Raw genomic sequence first — 23,886 nt, 5'->3', positions numbered from 1 at the left:
TAACTTTTCGAAAATTCTCCAAATAATATCGTAGAATTTACGAACTTTTATTACTTTTTCAAACAAATCATGAATTTTACGGACTTTTTAAAAAAAAAAACGGATTTTTACGGACTTTAAGCAAATTATTTTTTGATAGATAAGAAAAATTATTTTTTTAAGTTTGAGTATAATTTTTAAATTATTGAATATTATAAAGCAAAATATGGAAAATTAAAAAAAAAGTTTAAAATCCAGGACATTTAAGGGAAATTTCAGGACAGTTTTTTAAATTCCAGGACATTTCCAGGAATTCCAGGTCCAGTAGGCACATTTTATTATTCACTTAAATTAAAATGAGACTTAATGTTAAAGGAATGAGTCGTTAGAGGAAAATAAACTAATAATTATTTGAGTGTTGTATTAAATTTTATATGTGTTCTTTTAATAATAAGACAAATAATATTGATCAAATATTATTTATTCAAAATGTAGATTATTTATTACACATTATTAATCACAGAGATTAAATATAGCAACATTTATTACACTTTTTTTTTAATAATTTAACTAAATAAAATATTTTGTAAAAATTATTTTAATTTTTTTTTTATTAATTATTTTTTTAGTTTTCTTTTATTGCTATTAATGAGCAAAAACATATAATGAGTATTGATAGAAAGTGACATAATAAATATTGCTATAATATTGTAGAGAAATATTCACAATATTTTAATGAAAAATTAGTAATTTTTTTTTCTTTAATTAAAATTAGTAATTTACTCAATATATTAAAAGCAATATTTATTATACATATATTAGCAATATTTATTAATATTCGAAATATTTATTGATATTCGAAATATTAAATAGTAATAAATTTTTCTTCTTCGGAATAGATAAGTATATATATATGGGTGAAACATAAAAAAAAGGTATTTTCTATATCAGCAATTAACGATATTTTTATTATAATCCTGCTAATACATCACTATGTCCTTAAAAGTTAAATATTTAAAATTAATATCTCTCTACTTCGTTTATAATAATTACATCTTTGTGTACAATAAATATCGGCTAATCAGAATAATTGCATTATTAATTTATTACTCCTGGCAGTACATTCTAAATAACAATGTGCGATGCGTTTAGAATATATTCTATTATAAGAGAAGTGTGACTAGATTATAATAATAATTACACATAGTAATTAAGCGCAAATTAAGCCCTTCGATAATATTAATGCAATATTGCCTCGCAATATTGGCAACATTGCCATGCAATATTGACATAGTATACATAATTTATCGTTACAGGTGTCTTATACAATCCTTAATTAATTTCGTTTCTTTGGTTATTTTTTTTATATATATATTCCAAATTGCTTTTCAATATTTTTTTATTTTTATACAACATTTTATTATAATTTTCTTCCAAGATGACTAGAATCCTTCTAATAAATTTTTGTGTACATTATAATAGTTTTACTTTCTTAACGAGGAGTTAAGAAAGAGAGAGTGAGAGAGAGAGAGAGAGGGAGTGAAAGCGAATTTTCTGCAAAATAGAAAATTATTTCAATTAATAATTAATTATTATCGAGATTATTATCGAGAAATTATTATTGATATAAGAAAATAAATTTTCTAAACTACATACATAATATTTGAAATTTTTTTTTGACAATTTTTATTGTATTTATTCAAAAAATTATTATTTATTGTTATTATTATTATTATTATTATTATTTATTTTCTAATATGAAACTTAAAATTCTAAAATAATGTTATTCCATTAAAAAAAGTTCTAATTACACGTAGAGCCAATAATTAAGTTTTCTAGGGATTTAAAGGTTAATTTTAAGAAATAATGCCGAAAGTTAAATTAATACTTCAAATATAAAATAACTAGAAAATAACTTACTTTTCAGTAATTTGATTTAATTTGTCGGAGTGGAGGGACTGTAGACTTGACCATAAAAAGCACCACGTGGTCGACAAGCTGAACATTCTGGAGTGCTCCTATCTGATATTTCTCTCTCTATATATGAAAAAATATTTGTTTAATTTTCAATTATGAACTATTTGCTTAATTTTCAATAAAATATATTATATTTATTATAATTTTATTAAAAATAATATTTTATTTCAAAAAAATTTATTTGATTCAAATAAATGTTTACTTGCATCTATTATTACGAAATAAATATATTTATTTGTTTCAATAACTGATTTTTATTTAAGTCAATTAAATGCGGTATTTGCTTCAAGTTCAAATACTTAATTTAATCGTTCAAATACAATTTAATTTAATAAATCTTTCAAAACAATTCAATTATTTTTAAAAATAGTAAACATTTTTGCAAAAATTAAATTATTTTCAACAAAATTTTAATAAAATATCATGAAAAAATTTAATTGTATTCTCAAATTATAATAAATCCTTCGAAACGATTCAATTTTCAAAAATTTTTAATAAAAATTTAATTAATTTAATTTAATTTTTAATAAACTTTAAAAATAAAATATTTTTATTATTATAATTATTGACAGACATGATTATTTTAAAAAGTTGAAAAAAATTCTTTGTTTAATTCAATTATTTAAAAAATTTACAATTAAAATTATCCAAAAAAACTACATTATTTACAAAAACTCTAATAAAATTGTTTAAAAGAGTTTTATTTTCTATCAATAATTTAAAAAAAAAATTTAATAGTAAAATTATTAATTAAATAATTGAACCCCTTGATGCAAGAACCAGACGCAACCCATTTAATTTCAATGCTCTATGTCTGGTTCTTGCATCAAGGGGTTCAATTATAATTATTACAATTATTAATAAAATCGATTTTTCCAAAGAATTTAATTCTTTTCTATACTTAAATAAAATTTTCTTGAATTAATTAAATTATTTTACAAAATTGTAATAAAATTCTGAAAAGTGTTTAATTATTTTCAAAAATTGAAAAAAAATTCAAACTAATTTTTCAAAAGAATTTATCTAGGATTTTCAAAAATTTTAATAATAATTCTTTACAAAGAATTCAATGATTTTAAAATATAAATTTTTGAATAATTTCCAAACCAAAATTTAATTTAATTTCTTTTGAAGATTTTTCAATTATTTTCAAAGTTTTAAATAAAATTCTTCCTAAAAATTCAATTTTCTTCATAAAAAATTGAATTCTTTTGAACATTTCAATTATTTTCTTAAATAATAAAATTCTTCATGGAATATCAATTATTTTAAAAAATTTTAATAACATTTTTCGCAAGAATTCAATTATCTTCATAAAAAATAAAATTCTTTGGAATATTTCAATTATTTTCAGAACTCTTCGGAGGATTTCAATTATATTCAAAAATTTTAATAAAATTCTTCACAAGAATTCAATTATCTTCATAAAAAGTAAAATTCTTTACAATATTTCAATTATTTTCAGAATTTTTCAGAGGATTTCAATTATTTTTAAAAATTTGAAACAAATTTTTCGCAAGAATTCAATTTTTTTTCCATAGATAATACTAATTGAATACTTTACAAAATTTTAATTATTAAAAAAAAAAAATTTTTTAAAAATTCTTGTCAAGAAATCTTTTTGAAGTGTAAACGCAAAAATTAAATTATTTTTCTATAAATAATAAAATTCTTTTTAGGATTACAATTATTATTAAAAATTTTAATAAAATTCTTTCTAAAAATTCAATTATCTTCACAAAAAATAACAAACTTTTGAAGATTTCAATTATTTTCTTTTTTTTAATAAAATTCCTTGAATGAATTAAATTATTTTAGAAAATTGTAATAAAATTCTAAGAAGAATTTAATTATTTAAGAAGAATTTAATTATTTTCAAAACATTTTAATAAAATTCAATAAATAAATGTTTAATTTTAAATTTTAATTACTAAAAAACACGAATATTTTAAAAAACTTGAAAGAAATTGTTCATAAAATTCAATTATTTCAAAAATTTTCAATTAAAATTATTAAAGAAACTCCATTATTTTAAAAAAATTCAAAAAAATTCTTTAAAAGAATTTAATTAGGATTTTTTAAAATTTTAATAAAATTTTTCGCGAAAATTCTATTATTTTTATAAATAATAAAATTCTGCGAAGAAATTCAATTCTTTTCAAATTTTTTTATAAAATTATTTGCAAGAATTCAATGATTTTCAAATTTTATTATATAATTGTTTGCAAGAATTCAATGATTTTCAATACATTAATATTTTAAAATTGAAAATATTTAAATGTTTGAATAATTTCAGACTCAACTTTAAAAAAAAATTCAAAATCTTTGCAAAAATTCAATTATTTTCAAACAAATGTGATCAAAGAATTCAATTTTTTCTTTATTTCATATAAAATCTTTACAAAACTCAAATTTTTTTCCAAAAAAATTTCACGAAATAATTTAGTTTATTTCTTAGTTCGTTATAAAAAATTTCAAAAGAATTCAATTATTTTTAATACGATTTTAATAATATTTCATTAAAGAATTCCATTTTTAAAAAATTTTTAATAATATCTTTCGAGAAAAATCAATTGTTTTCTAAAATTTTAGAAATCCTTCGATACAATTCAATTATATTCATAAATATTAAAATTCTTTGCATAAATTCAATTATATTCAAAACAATTTCACGAAAGAATTCAATTTTTTTTCATAAATAATTTGTTATAAAAAATTTCAAAGGATTCAATTATTTTCTAAAATTTTAATAAATTCTTTGAAAAAATCAATAAAAACAAAACACGATTATTTTATATAAACTTGAAAGAAATAATTGTTTATAAAATTCAATTATTTTTAAGATTTCTAATTAAAATTTAAAAAAAACTATTATTTTAAAAAAAAATTGAAAGAAATTCTTGAAAAAGAGTTTAATTAGAATTATTAAAAATTTTAACATATTTCTTCTCGAGAATTAAATTATTTTTCTAAATAAAAAATTCTTTGAAGGAATTCTATTATTATCAAGTTTTTTTTTGCAACAATTCGATGATTTTCAATAAATTAATTTTAGAAATGGAAAATATTTAAAAAGAAAAATTATTAAAAAAGTTAGGAAACAAAAAAGCAAACAACAACTGACTTCAAACTGCAAAAGATTTTACCGGAATATAACGATTATTAATATAGAATAATAATATAAAATATAAATTATACAGTTTTCTTGAAAGTATCAAATTGTTACTAAATTGAATAAAAATGATACAAAAATTTTAAATCAATTTTTGATTTAATCCACATTTTTGTTATCAATTCGTTGCAATTTGATACTTTTAAGTTAACAGGTCAATTTAATTTTTCAAATAACTTTTTTTGGTAATAAAACTCAAATAAATAGAATATACAGTATGTATATGAAGTTATTTAATTGAACGAAAATTTCTGAAATATGTTTTCGTGACTAAATAAAAATATGCAGATGTCTTTGCGGTTGATGCATTAAAATTAATCTTCTCTTTCATTCATGTTATCGTAAATGTGTATAGCATCCATCTCGTTATTTTCGGCTTATACGTCCAAGTTGAATGGAATTACTTACATAGAAATATATTTATATAGATACATACATCATATACATTTCGCACAATATGGAACTACACTTCTATCCTTGTGAAATATGACGCTAGTTATGACACAGATATATTTACGTATTTACTTAACTTTTTCAGCTACTCTTATGTTCTGTGTTTAAATCATATACTTTTATATTCCTTGCAAATGATTCAAATCCCTCTATTCAATATAGAGTTTATAATTACGAGCGCATTATCAATCAATGTAAATATTTATATACAAAAGTTCCAATTATTAAAAAATCTTCTTAACAATAATATGCGGATTGACAATCAAGTACAACTCTGCATATAATTTTTTTTTCCTAATTTAAAGTATATAAACTAAAAAATAAATCTTACTTTTAGCCCAGTTTTGATTAAAACCGTTTACATGTATTTTAGCCTTGAGAGGATCTTAAGACCTAAAATTATTACTTTATCTAGTTTTAAGCATATATACTTTTAAATCATTTTTAATTAAGTTTTAACATTTTAATTTAAGCATTTTTAAGTTTCTAACGATTTCAGACTTTTTGTTTTCTGTGTATTTGTTAATCGGGAAGCAATTTCAATGAATAAAATGTGTTGAACATTAAAATTATCGAATTTTAAATGTAAATGTATTTTAGAATGTAAAAGTAATAATAAATAAATATTGTTTCATATAATTTAAAAAAAAGAGATTCTCTCTTTTGGATTTAAAGGAAATTTTAAATATGTATTTAGAGATTTTGTGAGAGAAATAGAATGGGAATGGAAAATACACTTTGTGTATGTGTATAATATTTGAATGTGCGCAAGCGTTAACGCAAAGACCGCCTCTGTAAGCGTACAGCTCTCTGGCACCCAATTTATGTTATTACTGGTCCAAGATCCACCCCTTTTTCCTTCATCCCTCGATTCTGCTTCACATCAAGTAGTCCCTGTTTCCAGTTAACACTCCAGTCGCGACTAATTACACTAATTAATTGAAACTCTCCACTCCTCTCTCCTTTCACATTTCACAGTATGGTACAAAGATCGTAAACTTACTGTTCAAAAATATATATATATGTATATCTACAAAACCATATATTTATAAATTTTTTACTCTTATTTTTGGATTTTAGTTAATAAGTTTAGAAATAGAACTACAAAATTTATTACAATTTAGAAAAGTAATTTTTTTAAATTACTTAAAAAAAATTTTTAACCCCTTCGTGCCTTTAGAAAACCCAGCGAGTGGATTTTGTTGAAACTTGTTACTCGGGGGATTTTTTGGGAACGACGATTACGAATCTAAAGTCAGATTTTCAAAATTCAAAATGGCGGATATTTTTTTAAAATTGATCAAATTCGCCTAAAGTTAGATTTTCAAGATTCAAACTGGCTACACCTCGAAAACCCCCAAGTAACAAGTTTCAAGCAAATTTGAGCAATTTAAAAAAAAAAAATATCCCCCATATTGAATTTTGAAAATTTTTTAACTACAATTTTTCCTTCAATCAATTATTTTTAATAATTTTTGAAAAAGTTCTTTGAAAATTTCCAAATCCAGTTGTTTACAATATTAAATTTAACGAAATTTCAATTATTCATAAATTCTTCAATTAAACTTAGAAAATAAAAATTTTAAATAATTTCAACAAAAAAAATCGGCAATTAAACTTTTTCACAAAAATTAATTTTAAAATTCAATTATTTCTTAAAATTCACGCTATATTGCTTTTAATATTCAATTTTCTAAAATTTTAACTGAAATTCATTTTTAAATCAATTTTTATTAGAAAATTCTACGAGAATTCAATCATTTAAATAGAAAAATAAATAATTTATTGAATAATTGAATGTTTCTTAAAATTCAATTCTCATAAAGAATTTTATCAACGAATTTTTAAATAATAAAATTCTTTGGACAAAGTTTAATAAAATTTTTAAGAATAAATTACATTTTTCGAGAAATGCGATTAAAATTGTAATAAAAATAATTGAAATTCTGCGCGATGAGTTTTATTATTTATAAAAATAATTAAGTTACTAAAAAGAATTTAATTATTTACGAAAATAATAATTGAATCTCTGTAAAAATTTTATTATTTATGAAAATAATTGAATTATTGCATAAGAATTTTTTTTAAATTCCTGAAAATAATTGAATTTTTTATGGGAAAAATTTTTTTAAAATTTTGAAAAATAATTACATTTTTTTAGGAATTTGATTAAAAATAGTTTTATTAAAATTTTATTAAAAATAATAGAAATAATAGAATTTTTGCGAAGAAATTAAAAAAAAAATTAAATCCCTGTGAAATTTTTATTATTTTTAAAAATAATTGAATTTTGTAAAGGATTTTATTAAATTTTTTGAAAATAATTGAATTTCGGAGAGGAACTTTATTATTTATAAAAATAATTGAAATTTTGACGAGAATTAAAAAAAAAAAATTTTGAACATAATTGAATTTCTGCAAAGAATTTTATTACTTTGGAAAATAATTGAATTTTTGTTATAACTATTATTATAGTTATGAAAATAATTGAAATTTTTGAAACGAATTTTATTAAAATTCCTGAAAATAAATGAATTTTGCCTAAATAATTTCATTAAAATTTAAGAAAGTATATTGAATTTTGGAGAAGAATTTTATTATTTATAAAGATTATTTAGAAAGATAATTGAAATTTTGGAAGGGATTTTTTTTATAATTTTTGAACATAATTAAAATTCTGCAATGAGTTTCATTATTTATGAAAATAATTAAATTCCTAAAAAAAAACTTTAATTTATGAAAGTAATTGAATCTCTGTAAAACATTTATTATTTATGAAAATAATTAAATATTGCAAATAAATTTATAAAAAATTTGTAAATAATTGAATTCCTGTGAAATTTTTATAATTTTTTGAAAATAATTGAATTTTACAAAGATTTTTATTAAAAAATCCTGAAAATGACTGAATTTGCCGCAAGAATTTCATTAAAATTTAAGAAAATAATTGAATTTCGGAGAAGAATTTTATTATTTATAAAGATAATTGAAATTTCGACAAGAATTGTATTAAAATTTCTCCAAAATAATTGAAATTCTGCGATGAGTTTTATTATTTATGAAAATAATTAAATTCCACAAAAGAATTTTAAGTATTTACAAAAATAATTGAATCTCTGTCAAAATTTTATTATTTATGAAAATAATTGAATTATTGCGAAGAAATATATAAAAAATTTGTAAATAATTGAATTCCTATGAAATTGTTATTATTTTATGAAAATAATTAAATATTTGCGTAGAATTTTATCAAATGTATTTTAAATAATTGAATTCTTTTGGAAAATTTTGTTAAAATAATAAATATTAAAAATCGTTTAACGGAGGACAAATTTTTGAAAATAATTGAAATTTCGCCAAGAATTGTATTAAAATTTTTCCAAAATAATTGAATTTCGGAAAAGAATTTTAATGTTTCTAAAGATAATTGAAATTTTGACGAGAATTTTTAAAAATTTTTGAACGTAATTGATTTTCTGCGAAGAATAAAAAAAAATAATAAATAATAAATAAATAATAAATAATAATAATAATAATAAATAATTAAATTTCTGCAATCAGTTGTAATTTCTCTAAAATTCTCCAAATTATATCGCACAATTTACGAACTTTTCGTCCATTTTCTATCAAATTACGAACTTTACGGACCTTTTTTTCAAAAAAACTGACTTCTACGGACTTGAAGCAAATTTACGGATCTTTACGGAATTTACGGACCTAGTTCGGGTCCCGACTTAACTTTAGGACTTAAAATAATATGGCTCAAAATCTCAAGACTAAGATTCAGTCAAAAATAATGTTTCTAATCTAAACTGTTTTAGTCAAAAGGGGACTGAAAGTAAGATTTATTTTTTACAGTGTAATAAATTTTCTAAATTTTCCACTAAGCAAAGAAGCTAAAGGTCTAAAAAGCCAAAGAGTAGGAAAGTTTATTTCAATAACTTTTCTTTAATTTACCTTTGCTTAATAAATTTAAACGTCTGTAAGAAGAACTATTGCTGTGCCAGCTTTCCACACATCTGGCTGGTGACATTTCGGGTTTAATGTCACGAAGTGCTGTCACTTCCTCTGCAACTTTTTCCGCTTCACGTTCCTAAAAGGCAAACATTATTAGAAAATTCGTCAAGGATAATTAAAATTTAAAAAAAAAATTACAATTTTAATATATATTAAAATCATCTCCTTTTCTATTTTTATCTGTTCAAACTGGCCTCTGTAATTTTATATGGGCATTAATAAAGAACTATTAATTAATATTAAGCCATTAGGCTAAATAAAAAAGTTTAAGATCTTTATTATTTAAATTATATGGCTTTCTACAAAAATTTATTTCAACATTAATTAATATTATTATTAATATTACTATTAATATTATTATTATTATTATTATTAACATTACTATTGATAATAATATTAATATTACTATTAATAATATTATTAATATTACTATCAATAATAATATTAATATTATTATTTATATTACTATTATTAATATTATTATTACATTATTATTAATATTTATTCTCACAAAATCTCCAACTTTAACAGTTTTATCAAAAAATGTTTTTCAAAAAAAAAAAAAAAAATCATCCGTTTAAAAAATTAACTTCCTATCAGTTCTTTAAATGTAAATATAAATTTTATTTAAAAGTTTTTATTTTCCAGATTTTTTTGTTCGCACAGTGTAAAAAATAAATACGTCATTCTGTTAGTTCAAAATCAAAAGCGTGACGAGAGTATGTGTATTTTCTTTTATTTTTGACCCCAATATTGGAGTTGTGCCAGATATATATGCGCGTCTACATCGCGGGTTATGATAAAAAATTGAAAGGAAATGTCCCTATCGGAAACAAATGTCACGCGAATATGCATTTTTAATTTGTTATCCTGCGACAATATGAGTGGGGAATGATGTGAGAATAGATTACATACATGTATATATAAATTTCTCCGTATTCACAGCAAAAATTTATTTATCTATACTTGTTTAAACTTCTGGTTAAATTAAATTTTTAAATTCAGAAAAAATTGCACATAACCACAATTGTTAACTATTAATTATTAATTAATTATTAATTAATAACTATTAGGTATTAATTAACAACTATTATTAATTAATAACTATTATTAATTATTAACTGTTAGTTTTAATATCATGAGATTTATTTAGAATTCCCCCACAGAATATAACCTTGCAGCAACATTGCCAACATTGGGGCAATATTGACTCAAAGTTTGTTAAAAATTGCCATGCAATATTACCCCAACATTTCGTAAAAATTACCCTGCAATGTTAACTTAACTTGTCATTGTAATATTGTATAGGAACATTGCCAACATTGCGGCAATATTGCCCTAAAGTTTCGTAAAAATTTATTTCAATATTCCAAAAATTGCAAAGATATTTTTCATTTTTTTTCATAAAAAATTTTTCAATTTCTGGGTTAAAGTTAGTTTCATCGAAATTGATTTCAATTTCGATGAAACTAACTTTACTCAGAAATTGAAAAATTTATTACAATATTCCGAAAATTGCAAAGCAATTTTCATTTTTTTTTTTTATAAATTTTTTTTCAATTTTTGAGTAAAGTTAGTTTTATCGAAATTGAAATCAATTTTTCAATTTCTGGGTAAAGTTAGTTTTATCGAAATTGATTTCAATAACTAACTTTATCCATAATTTAACATTTTTCCATGAAAGGATAATTTAGTAAAGTTGTGATGCTTTGTGAAATATTTTTTATTAGAGAAAATAATCCCTTCCTATATAGGTACTTTGTGTGCTGAAAAAGCACTTGACAATGGGGTATATATATGCATATTGTAAAAAATAAAAAATTAATACTCATAAATTGTGTATGTCTGAAGAAGACAGACGGACGTTTACCGTCGCAAATCGTTTAGTCACATATAGACGAGATTCGTTCATTTTCCAACGAGTTGACTTTGATCAGCATGCATATACAGAGGTTGCATGGATATTTTAAAGAACATATGTGCTATTTATTCCAAAGTATGTATATACATCATAGATATCAGTTTTGTGCGGGGTAAACTTTCATCGACCACCTGCTCATCGTTACGCTTCTATACCAAACCAATACCATGACGAAAGAGAATTATAATTATTTTCACTTTCATTATAATATAAGACACATTGTTTATGTTTTCATTTCCAACATACAAAATATAACAAATATTAATTAAACTAGCTAACTTTTTACTTATTTTTTCAATTAAAAAAATTAGCATTTATTTAAATAAAATTATTTAAATAATATAAGATAAATAATAGCAGTTATTTAAATAAAATTAGAAATTTTAAAAATAAAAGAATATAAAAATTTTTATTTCACATTTCTGTTGAAAACACTAATAAAATTGAATTTTGAAAAAGTTACAAATAACAAATAATTGCAGAAACTTAAATTAACTTAAATTTACTTGCAGAACTTTTCAAAAAATTCTCATTAAACTCCCAATTCTCTTTAGAAATAACAAAATTCTTCCCCAAAATTCCATATTTTCAAAAATTTAATTACATTTCTTGGCAAAATTTCAATTATTTTCAAAAATAATAAAATTTTAACAGAGATTCAATTATTATTGTAAATATTAAAATTCTTTTTAGGAAACACAATTATTTTTATAAATAATAAAACTCATCACAGAACTATTTCAATTATTTTCAAAAAATTTAATGAATTCTCGTCAAAATTTCTATTCTCTTTTAAATAATAAAATTCTTCTCCGAAATTCAATTATTTTCTTAAATTTTAATTAAAATATAAAATTTCAAAATGCGTCAAAATTCAGTTATTTTCAGGAATTTTAATAAAATTCTTTGCAAAATTCAATTATTTTCATAAATAATACATTTTTTTTAGGAGTTCAATTATTTTCATAAAAAATAATTTAAAATTCTAGAAAATAATAATTGAATCTAAATGATAAAAATTATTTTGAAAAAGTCACAGTAACAATTTTCTTATAATATAAAATAATGATTTTATCACTAGATCATCTTTAATTTTATTATAAAATATCAATTAACTTTTAACTTACTTTTTTAAATAAAATTAGTAATTTTAGAAATAATAGAATTTAAATTTTTGTTGCAAACACTAGAAAAAATTTAATTTTGGAGATGTGACAAATAATTGCAGAAATTCAATTATTTTCAAAAGTAATAAAATTTTATTCTTCTCACAAAATTCAATTATGTTGAAAATTAAAAAAAAAATTCTCGTTAAACTCTTAATTCTCTTTATTTTTAACAAAAATTCTTTACCAAAATTCAATTATTTTCAAAGTCAATAAAATTCTTGTCCTAATTTCAATTATTTTCACCAAATTTTCTCATTTCAATTGATATTCAATATCTACTATTTTAATAAAATTTCGCAAATAGAATTTAATTTTTAAAAAAATTTTTTAATAAAATTGTATTCCCACATTTCATTATTTTTATAAATAATAAAAATTTCACAGAAATTCAATTATTTACAATTTTTTTTTTATAAATTTCTTCACAATAATTAATTTATTTTCATAAGTATTAAAATTATTTTTAGAAATTCAATTATTTTCATAAAAAATAATTTAAAATTCTAAAAAATAATAATTGAATCGAAACGATGAAAATAATTTTGAAGAAGTTAAGGTAACAATATTCTTATAATATAGAATAATGATTTTATCACTCGATCAGTTTTAATTATTATAAGTCGTTTAATTTGAAAAAGGTTTGAATTTGAAATTTTTGAATATCTTGATTAATTAATTTTTTCCCTTAATTTTCTAAAAATTTAAAAAGTTTCATTTTCGTTTTCAATTAAAATTTGTAATTCTAATACAATTTTTATTACATTTTTTTAAAAACAATTATTTATAATAGAATTTTTATAAAAATCCTCGCGGAAGTTCAATTATTTTTTATACAATTTTAAATGAATTCTTAGCAAAAATTCAATTATTTTCAAAAATTTTAAAACAATTCTTCGCAGAAATTCAATTATTTTCAAAAATTTTAATTAAAATCGTCGGAAAAAGTAGTAAGAATTCAATTATTTTCATAAGTAATAAAATTATTCGCTGGAATTAAATTATTTTCATAAATAATAAAAATACTTTATTAGAATAAATTTAATTATTTTGAATATAATTTTAATAAAATTCTTAGCAGAAATTTAATAATTTTCATAAATAATAAAATTTTCACAGGAATTCAATGATTTAAGATACAATTTACAATAAAATTTTTCGAAACAAAATCAATTATTTAGAAAAAATTTTATAAAATTCTCCGCAAAAATTTAATTATTTTTATAAATAATAAAACGTATTGTAGAATTCCAATTAGTTTTTACATAATTTTAAATAAATTGTCCGAAAAATGCAATTATTCTTAAAAATTTTATTAAAATTCTTCGAAAGAAATCAATTTAAAAATAAATTTTAATTATTTAATAAATTATTTATTTATAAATTTAAATAATTGAATTCTTGTAGAACTGTCTATTAAGAATTGATTTAAAAATAAATTTCAGTCAAAATTCTAGATAATAATTAAATATTAGAAGCGTTATGTTATAAATTTTTATCACTAATTAAATTTTTAAAAAAATTTCCGAAAACAATCATTTAATAGAATTTTTAAAAACTTCTTCGTGAAAATTCAATTATTTTTAAAAATTTGAATAAAATTCAATATTTAAGAATTCAATAATTTGGAATTTTAATTATTGTAAAACTGCATAGGAATAAAGAGTGTTTAAAGAATCGAGTTGGTATACGATTTGAAAAATATCATATTTTCTGGGGGGGGGGGAGGGATGAATTCAACCCTTCTGATGTTTCACCTTGTCGAATTACTTCACAATAGACTCGAGTGCACCCCTTTTTGCCTTCATGGTCCGCACACAAAACATATAATTACTCGAAATCCCAAACAACATTAAACATTTATCGCGCAACTCCTCGTTTCCCTCGCTGACCCATTAGCATTACGACGATAATTAATATTTGCTTAAATACGAATAATTTTCTATATAGATATACAAGACACTCGTCTAATGTCACATAATTACTCTTTTCATTTTATAATAATGTCAATATTTTTTTAACAAGTCATTATCATTGCCAAATTAAAATACAAATGATTTATAAATTTTATAATTAAAAAATTAATAATCAATTTAGAATTAAAAGAGAATTTAAAATTTTTTATTTCTTATAAGCATTTTGTTTTCGTATAAAAATGACGCGAAAATTTTCCTCTGAAACATGGGATTTCAAAATTTTTAATTTTTAATTTATTATTTTCAATTAGTATTTAAAATTTTAACTGAAATTCGTTTTTAAATCAATTTTTATTAGAAAATTTTATATTACAATTCAATTGAGGGGCTAGATGCTATAATGTGTTACGCGCCATGTTAAGTGAATGGCGCGTAACACATTATAGCATCCAGCCCCTCAATTATTTAAATAACTAAATTTCATTAAAATTTAGGAAAATAATTGAATATCGGAGAAGAATTTTATTATTTATAAAGCTAATTGAAAATTTTGACGAGAATTTCTAAAATTTTTTGAAAATAATTGATTTCCTCAAAAGAATTTTAGTATTTACAAAAATAATTGAATCTCTGTAAAAATTTTATTATTTATGAAAATAAATATTATAATTTATAAAATATATAAAATATATTAAAATTTATAAAAAATTTGTAAAAATAATTGAATTTCTGTGAAATATTTATTATTTTTTGAAAATAATTGAATTTTGCAAAGAATTTTGTTAAAATTCCTGAAAATAATTGAATTTTGCCGCAAGAATTTCATTAAAATTTTTTAACCTAATTGAAATTCTGCGATGTGTTTTATTATTTATGAAAATAATTGAGTTCCTCAAAAGAATTTTAGTATTTACGAAAATAATTGAATCTTTGTAATTTTATTATTTATGGAAATAATTGAATTGCGAAGAAATTTATAAAAAAAAATTATAAATAATTGAATTCCTGTAAAAAAAATTTTATTAGTTATAAAAATAATTGAATTTTGCAAAAAATTTTATTAAAACTCTTGAAAGTAACTGAATTTTGCAGCAAGAATAATAAAGATAATTAAAATTTTGACGAGAATTTTTAAAAATTTGTGAACATAATTGAAATTTTGCGATAAGTTTTATTAAAAAGAATATAATTAAATGTTTGCGTACAGTTTTATCAAATTTTTTTTAAATAATTGAATTCTTTGGGAAAATTTTATTAAAATAATAAATATTGAAAATCATTTAATGGAGGAAAATTTTTGAAAATAATTGAAATTTTGCCAAGAATTGTATTTAAATTTTTGAAAATAATTGAATTTCGAAGAAGAATTTATTTAATGTTTCTAAAGATAATTGAAACTTTGACGAGAATTTTTTTAAATTTTTGAACGTAATTGAATTTTTGCCAAGAATGGAATTCAAATTTTTGAAAATAATTGAAATTTTGTCAAGAATTGTATTTATATATTTAAAAATAATTGAAATTTTGCCAAATAATTGTATTTAAATCTTTGAAAATAATTGAATTTTGGAGAAGAATTTTAATATTTCTAAAAATAATTGAAATTTTAACGGGAATTAAAAAAATTTTTGAACGTAATTGAATTTCTGTGAAGAATTTTATTACTTTTGAAAATAATTGAATTTCTGCAATCATTTGTAATTTCTTAGAAATTCTCCAAATTATATCGTACAATTTACAAACTTTTTGTCTTTTCTTAATCAAATTACGGACTTTACGGATCTTTTTTTTTTTTAAAACTGATTTTTACGGACTTGAAGCAAATTTACGGACTTTTACGGGATTTACGGACCAATTCGAGCCCTACATAAATTGAATCTCAAGGGACATACAAAAATTCAAATATATTGAAGTTTTTATTTATCGAATGCTTTTTGTATCAAAATTTTTGACCCAAAATCATTCATTAAAATTTTTGATTTTAATTATCGACGGATGACAGCATTATATTAAACGACATTCTCTCTATTTATTAAAAAGTAAATACAAGAATTTTATATACAAATGTTCCATATTTTGTTTAAAAATATTATTTTCTGAATCGAAGAGAGTTGTATGTGCGCGGGAGGAAGAATATGATAGACATCAAACTGCAATTAGAGGAGCATAGCTAATATAATTGTTACTTTTGCCATGACGTTACGTGACGATAAATTGCAAGTGAATTCTTTAATATTTAATTTCCACCTCAGGAATTGTCTCTCATTCTTTTTAGAAACAACAATATTTAAATGACATTTGCCGCTTATTTTCCCTATCAACATTCGTGAATCTTGACAATTAACTTATCAATACATAAACATACATACGTGATGCACTTTATTTGTATCAAATCACTTTTTTCAAGTGTACTTGTACACGCAGAAATAATTACTTTACTTATTAAACAATGTTTAATTTTTTTAATTTTCTACCTTTTCCATAATATTGAAATGGTTGAAAAATAACTTTAAGGGTATGTAAAAGTCGATCGATTCGATTTTCCCATTAAATAATCAAAATTGAAGAAAAAAAAATTCAAAGTATTTTTTAAAGAATACAACATGTTTAATTGAAAAAGATTGACTTCGGTTTTCCGTTAATTCATTATAATGCATAAAATAATGAATTTTTTGATGTAATTCAACGTCGAGTATTACCAGGAGAATTCGTTCGACCGGAAGTGATAGGACTTACTCTACAACTGCGCGCGTATTAACTTTATGCTCGACGAAGTGGCTCTTTCGTATCCGATTAAATTACAGAAAATGATATTTTACTTTATATACGTATATATATACCATCAGTGATTGCGGAAAGAAATCTATTATCAAAATATCAAAGTAAAAAAAAATAAAAAAAGGAATAATTGTATGATTAAATAGTATTTTTTTAACATAACATAACCTACTGAAAATATGCAGTGCAATTTTTTATTTTTTACGTTTATAATTTACATTAATAAAAATTATAGATTAATAAAGTTAGCGTCGATGCTGAGCGTCAATATATAATAGTTTTTTTCACTAGATCGAAAAGAATTAAACTTTTCAGTTAAGTTTAAGGTTAGATAAGTGAGCTCTGAGAAATTTTTAACTAATTTTAATTTCTAGAAGTGAATGACGTCATATTAAAAATTTGATCAATTACTCGGTTTATTATTAGTAATAAAACTAAGGATTTCAGTAGTAAAAGTAAATTTTAGTCAGAGAAGAAGTTTAAATTTATGTGATTCTCCCGTAAGTATTAAAAATAGTTTTATACAGTGATTAATAAATATATTCAGTCAGATTCCACAAATTATTAATAATAAAACTATGATTTCAGTAGTAACAGTAAATTTCAGTCAGACACAAACTAAAATTTTTGATTATTTTTCTTTATAAGTAGTAAAAACCTTTTTGGTTAAACGTAATGTTAAAAATGCGATCAATTATTCCGCCAATTATTAGTAATTTTTCAAAAATTTATGAATATTATTGAATGAGTTGTAAGTAGTAAAAGTATGATTTGAGTAGTAAAAGTAAATTTTACGTACACAAAAGATTTAATTTTGTCTTATTCTCCATTAAGTAGTAAAAAAAGATTCATTATATCAAATTTTTTTAAAAATTATTCTGTCAATTATCAGCAGTATAAATATAGTTTCAGTAGTCAGACATAAATAAAAATTTGGTCAGACGTAATCTTCAAATTTTTTTAAAGAATTTTATTAACATTTTTAAGAATAGTTGAATTTTTCGATGAATTCATTTAAAATTGTATAAAAAATAATTAAAATTTTGCAATAAGTTTTAATATTTATAAAAATAATTGCATTTTTGCAACAATTGTTAATAAAATTTTAAAAAAGAATTGAATTCCTGAAGAATTTGGTTATTTATAAAAATAATTGAATTCTTGCGAAGTATTTTATAAAAATCTATTTGAATAATTGATTTTTTTCGAAAAATATTAGGAAAATTTAGCAATAAAAATATAGTTGCAGTAGTAAAGGTAATTATCAGTCAGCCGTGAATTAAAATTTATATGTAATTGTCCCTTAAGTAGTAAGAACAATTTTGGTCAGACGTAATCTTAAAAATTAGATCAATTATTAGGTTTATTATTTGCAATAAAACTATGATTTCAGTAGTAACTGTGAATTTAAGTCAGACACAAACTAAAATTTTTGATTATTTTTCCTCACAAGTAGTAAAACCATTTTTGTTAGACTTAATCTTAAAAATTCGGTTAATTATTCGGAATAATAAGATTTCAGTAGTAACAGTAAATTTAAGTTAGACACAAACTAAAATTAGGCTTAATTTTTCTTTATAAGTAGAGAAAGCATTTTTTAAGGTCAGACTTAAAAACATGGTCAATTATTCCGTCAACTATTAGCAAAAAAAAAAAAAAATGATTTCGATAGAAACTGCAAACTTTAGTGCGTCACAAAGTCAAATTAATGTTATTCTGCTTTAAGTAGTAAAGACATTTTTAGTCAGACTTCATTTTAAAAAATCTATGAATAATTGAGTTAATTACAAGGAGTAAAAATTTTATTTTAGTAGTGAAAGTAAATTTTACGTAGACAAGAAATTTAATTTTGTGTTATTCTCCCTTAAGTAGTAAAAAAAGTTTTAATCAGACGTCAATTTATTAAAAATTTTGTTAATTTATTCGACCAATCATCAGCAATATAAATTTGGTTTTTGTAGTAAAGGTAATTATTAGTCAGACACAAAATAAAATTTGTTATTCCTTTTTAAGTAGTAAAACCATGTAGTAGTAAAACCAAACCGTCTTGGTCAGACGTTATCAGATAAATTTAACCGATTATTTGGTATATTTTAATAATAAAACTACAGATTTAAGTAGTAAAAGTAAATTTTAGTCAGACAAGAAGTTTAAATTCAAGTAGTAAAAAAAGTTTCAGACAGAGGTTATTAAGTATATTCAATCATATATTCTACTAATTATTATTTAGTGATGAAACTATGAATTCAGTAGTAAAAGTAAATTTCAGTCAGACACATATTAAAATTTTACATTATTTTTTCTTATAAGTAGTACAAATATTTTTAGTCAGACGTCATCTTAAAAATTTAACTAATAATTCGGTTTATTATTAGTAATAAAACTACGAATTTCAGTAGTAAAAGTAAACTTTAGTCAGACGAGAAGTTTAAATTTGTGAAATTCTTCCGCAAGTAGTAAAAAGAGTTTTAGTCAGACGTCATTGTATAAAAAATTTTGTTAATTTATTACATCAATTATAATTAATTGAAATATAGTTTTAGTAGTAAAGGTAATTATTAATCAGACGCAAAATAAAACTTGTTATTCCCCTTTAAGTAAAGTATAAACATTCTTGGTCAGACGTCATCTTAAAAATTTGACAAATCCTTCGGTTTATGTTAATAATAAAACTACGGATTTCAGAAGTAATAGTAAATTTAAGTCAGTCAAGAAGTTTAAATTTAAGTATTAAAAAAAGTTTCAGACAAAGGTTATTAAGTATATTCAATCATATCTTTCACAAATTATTAGTATTAAAACTATGATTTTAGTAGTGACAGTTTTATTTTTCCTTATAAGTAGTAAAAACATTTTTGGTCAGACGTAATTAAAAAATCTCACTAAAATTACAAATCCAAACAAAATAACATCGTAATATGTAATTGAAAAAAATTTTATGAATTATTGAGTGAGATTTAATTAGTAAAAATATGTTTTGAGTAGTAAAAGTAAATTTTATGTAGACAAGAGATTTAATTTTACGTTCTTCTTCCTTAAGTAGTAAAAAAAAACTTTAGTCAGACGGCATTATATAAAACATTTTGTTAATTTAATCTGTTAATTTTCAGCAATAAAAATAAGGTTTTAGTAGTAAAGGTAATTAATTATTCATCAGACAAAAATTAAAATTTATGTTATTCTCCCTTAAGTAGTAAAAGAAATTTCTGGTCAGACGTCATTTTTAAAATTTGATCAATTAATAAGTTTATTTTAATAATATGACTACGGAATTCAGTAGTAATAGTAAATTTTAGTCAGACGAGAAGTTTAAATTTGTTTAATTCTTCCATAAGTATTAAAAATAGTTTTACAGAGGTTATTATGTAGATTCAGTCGCATATTCCACAAATTTTTAGTAATAAAACTATGATTTCAGTAGTAAGAGTAAATTTCAGTCAGACGCAAACTAAAATTTTTGTTTATTTTTCCTTGTATAAGTAGTAACAAATTATTGGTTAGACAATAATTTTATTGACAAATTCGTTAAAATATATAAGAAATAAACTTTCTCAAGGTAAAAACAATGTTCCCAACCTTGTGAACATATATTGAGTGTTATTTTTTCTTAAAAGCAGATTGATCGGTTATAAGTGAGCGCTGACGGAAATTCGAGACATGTAGGGCTATTATGGTTGGCAAAAGCGCGTCATTATTATTGTTTGTACGTGACTTGTTCAGGTTTGCAATGCGCGCAGCACAGACGGAATTCGCTATACTAACTGTACCATTGAATCACCGGCAGATTACCGCGCGAAAGCCGAGCTAGAGTTTCAGTTTGTGGATGAGTTCCGCGTTCTCCCATTTGTAACTCCGTTCACCCGGCAAAGTAGGTAGAAATCCTTTCCACCCTCTCCCCCAGCCCCCCCTTCCTCTTAACCCCTCGCCCTTGTGGCCCTGCGGGTCCTAGTGTTTTATCCCATCCACATATATATACACAGACCTCGTCGACCAGTCGAATACCCATCCTCGCGTTATGGCCCGCTCAATTGTTTCAGCCTCGTTGATCCAATAAAGGATTATGGCGAAACAATCGTAGCGTATACAGCGAGCGCCACTATAGATTTTACGTAAACGGCAAAAGTTTCGCTTGTACTTGCTTCGATATATACTAGATATATATCTGTATGTATACGATTTGTCTCTATCTCTTGGAAAGTTTTCGTGTCCAATGTCCAACGACATCGATATAAACTTCAAATGCTTGCAGTATTTTTTCTTATTTCTTTTTTCCGACATTTTCACTGTATAGTCTTGTCTGCGATATTACGAATTTAAAACAATACTGCCTTTCAATTTCGTAAACGGAAGTTTAATACTATGCTTGTGTGGAATGAGAAAAAACTCCCGAGTAATAAATTTCAAGCGAATCCAATAAATTTCAAATATGGGCCGACACATTGGATCCACCATTTTGAATTTTTAAAATCTGACACCGGATTCGTAATCAGCGACCCCAAAAACCTCCGTGTAATGAATTTCAAACGAATCCGTTGAGTTTTTAAAAAATACGTCCGCCATATTGGATCCACCATTTTGAATTTTTTAAATCTGACATTGGATTCACAAGGCTCGAACCAGTGAAAGAATTTAAAAATTAAAAATACGGACTTTGCAGACCAAAAATGAAAAACTTCGGACCATTTACGGACCAATTATTGTATTGACAAAAATATAAACAGTCCGAGTCGAATAAGAGAAAATTTTGCTTAAAATTCTATAATACATTAAATATTTTCCTAACTACAAAACATAAAGAAATCGATCACTCCGAGTCTTCGACTCGAAGTGATTGATTTCTTCATGTTTTATAATAATTAAAGATGGCCAGCGATAAAATCATTATTTTATATGTATTATAAAAATATTGTTACTGCAACTTCTTCAAAATTATTTTCATTATTACAATTTAATGACAGAATAAATTAAAAAAAAATTTGAAATAATGACGCCCGACTAAAAATGTTTTTACTACTTAAAGCAGAATAACATTAATTTGACCTTGTGACGCACTAAATTTTGCATTATCTACCAAAATCATTTTTTTTTGCTCTTAGTTGACGGAATAATTGACCATATTTTTAAGTCTAACTAAAAATCACTTTATTTACTTATAAAAAAAATAAAACATAATTTTAGTTTGTGTCTGACTTAAATTTACTTTTACTACTGCAATCCGTAGTCTTATTATTAAAATAAACCGATTAATGGATCAAATTTTTAAAATGACGTGTGACCAGAAATTTCTTTACAACTTAAGGGAGAATAACACAAATTTTTATTTGTGTCTTACTGATAATCACCTTTACTACTGAAACTTAATTTTTACTGATGATAATTGATAGAATAAGTTAACAACATTTTTGATATAATGACGTCTGACTAAAACTTTTTTTACTACTTAAGAGAGAAAAACAAAAAACTAAATCTCTCGTCTACAGAAAATTTACTTTTACTACTCAAATCATATTTTTACTAATTGTAACTCAATCAATAATTCATAAATTTTTTTTAATTACGTCTGACTTAATATGTTTTTACTACTTATAAGAAAAAATAATGTAAAATTTTAGTTTGTGTCTGACTGAAATTTACTATTACTACTGAAATCATAGTTTAATTATTAATAATTTGTGAAATATATGATTAAATATACTTAATAACCTTCGTCTGAAACATTTTTTACTACTTAAATTTAAACTTCTTGTCTGACTAAGATTTACCTTTACTACTGAAATCCGTAGATTTATTATTAAAATGAACCGAATAATTGGTCAAGTTCTGCAGATAACCGACCAAAAATGTTTTTACTACTTAAAGGGGAATAACATTGTAAAATTTTAAAAAAATTATTTAATTCCTGAGAAGAATTTCTTTGAAAATTGTATAGGGTAAACGTACCAATTGTCGAGGATGGTTCCTGTTGTCGAGTAAACAAACTTTGAATTTTATTTAAACAGTGTAGCACATTGTAAATGAAAAAAAGTAATAAATATTAATTTTTTTATGCGTTATAAATGTGAAAAAAATATATTAATATTATATAAACAAACAAATGAGACATTTTAGACAATATTTTTTGGTTATTACCATGGTAACATCGACAAATGGAACACCCTCGGCAATTGGTACACTTACCCTATTACCTATTTAAGAAAATAATTGAATTCTTTTAAAAAAATTTATTAAAATTATATTAAAAACAATTAAATTATTTTAAAGAATTTCATTAATATTCTTTTAAATAATATTTAATTCTTTGGAGGAATTTTAATAAAGTTTTAAAGAATAATAATTACATTTATAGGGAAATGCAATTAAAATTGTATTACAGTTGTTTGAACTTCTGCGATGAGTTTTATTAGTAAATAATTTAATTTCTTTGAAATATTTATTATTTTATGAAAATAATTAAATGTCAGGGTAGAATTTTATTAAAGTTTATTTAAATAATTAAATTATTTTGGA

General features: G+C 21.9%; 1 protein-coding gene across 4 annotated transcripts in view; it reads right to left on the bottom strand.

Annotated features, from left to right (window-relative positions):
• Positions 1–1,044: 1,044 nt before the first annotated feature.
• The window catches only part of LOC122502466 (SKI family transcriptional corepressor 2), a 187,819-nt gene continuing 164,977 nt past the window's right edge, over positions 1,045–23,886 (bottom strand). For all 4 annotated transcript variants that reach the window (XM_043612531.1, XM_043612534.1, XM_043612533.1 and 1 more), the window contains 3 exons: positions 9,539–9,674; positions 1,900–2,016; positions 1,045–1,533 (listed from right to left, as the gene is read on the bottom strand). In XM_043612531.1, coding sequence (XP_043468466.1) covers positions 1,916–2,016; positions 9,539–9,674 — 237 coding nt within the window. In that variant the 3' untranslated portion in view covers positions 1,045–1,533; positions 1,900–1,915. The remainder of the gene's footprint in view (positions 1,534–1,899; positions 2,017–9,538; positions 9,675–23,886) is intronic.

Source organism: Leptopilina heterotoma, unplaced genomic scaffold, assembly GCF_015476425.1.
Source record: "Leptopilina heterotoma isolate Lh14 unplaced genomic scaffold, ASM1547642v1 Lhet_23, whole genome shotgun sequence".
In the NCBI taxonomy this organism is placed as follows: domain Eukaryota; kingdom Metazoa; phylum Arthropoda; class Insecta; order Hymenoptera; family Figitidae; genus Leptopilina; species Leptopilina heterotoma.
Note: the sequence above shows the minus strand (reverse complement) of the source record. Positions and strands in the feature narration are given on the sequence as shown.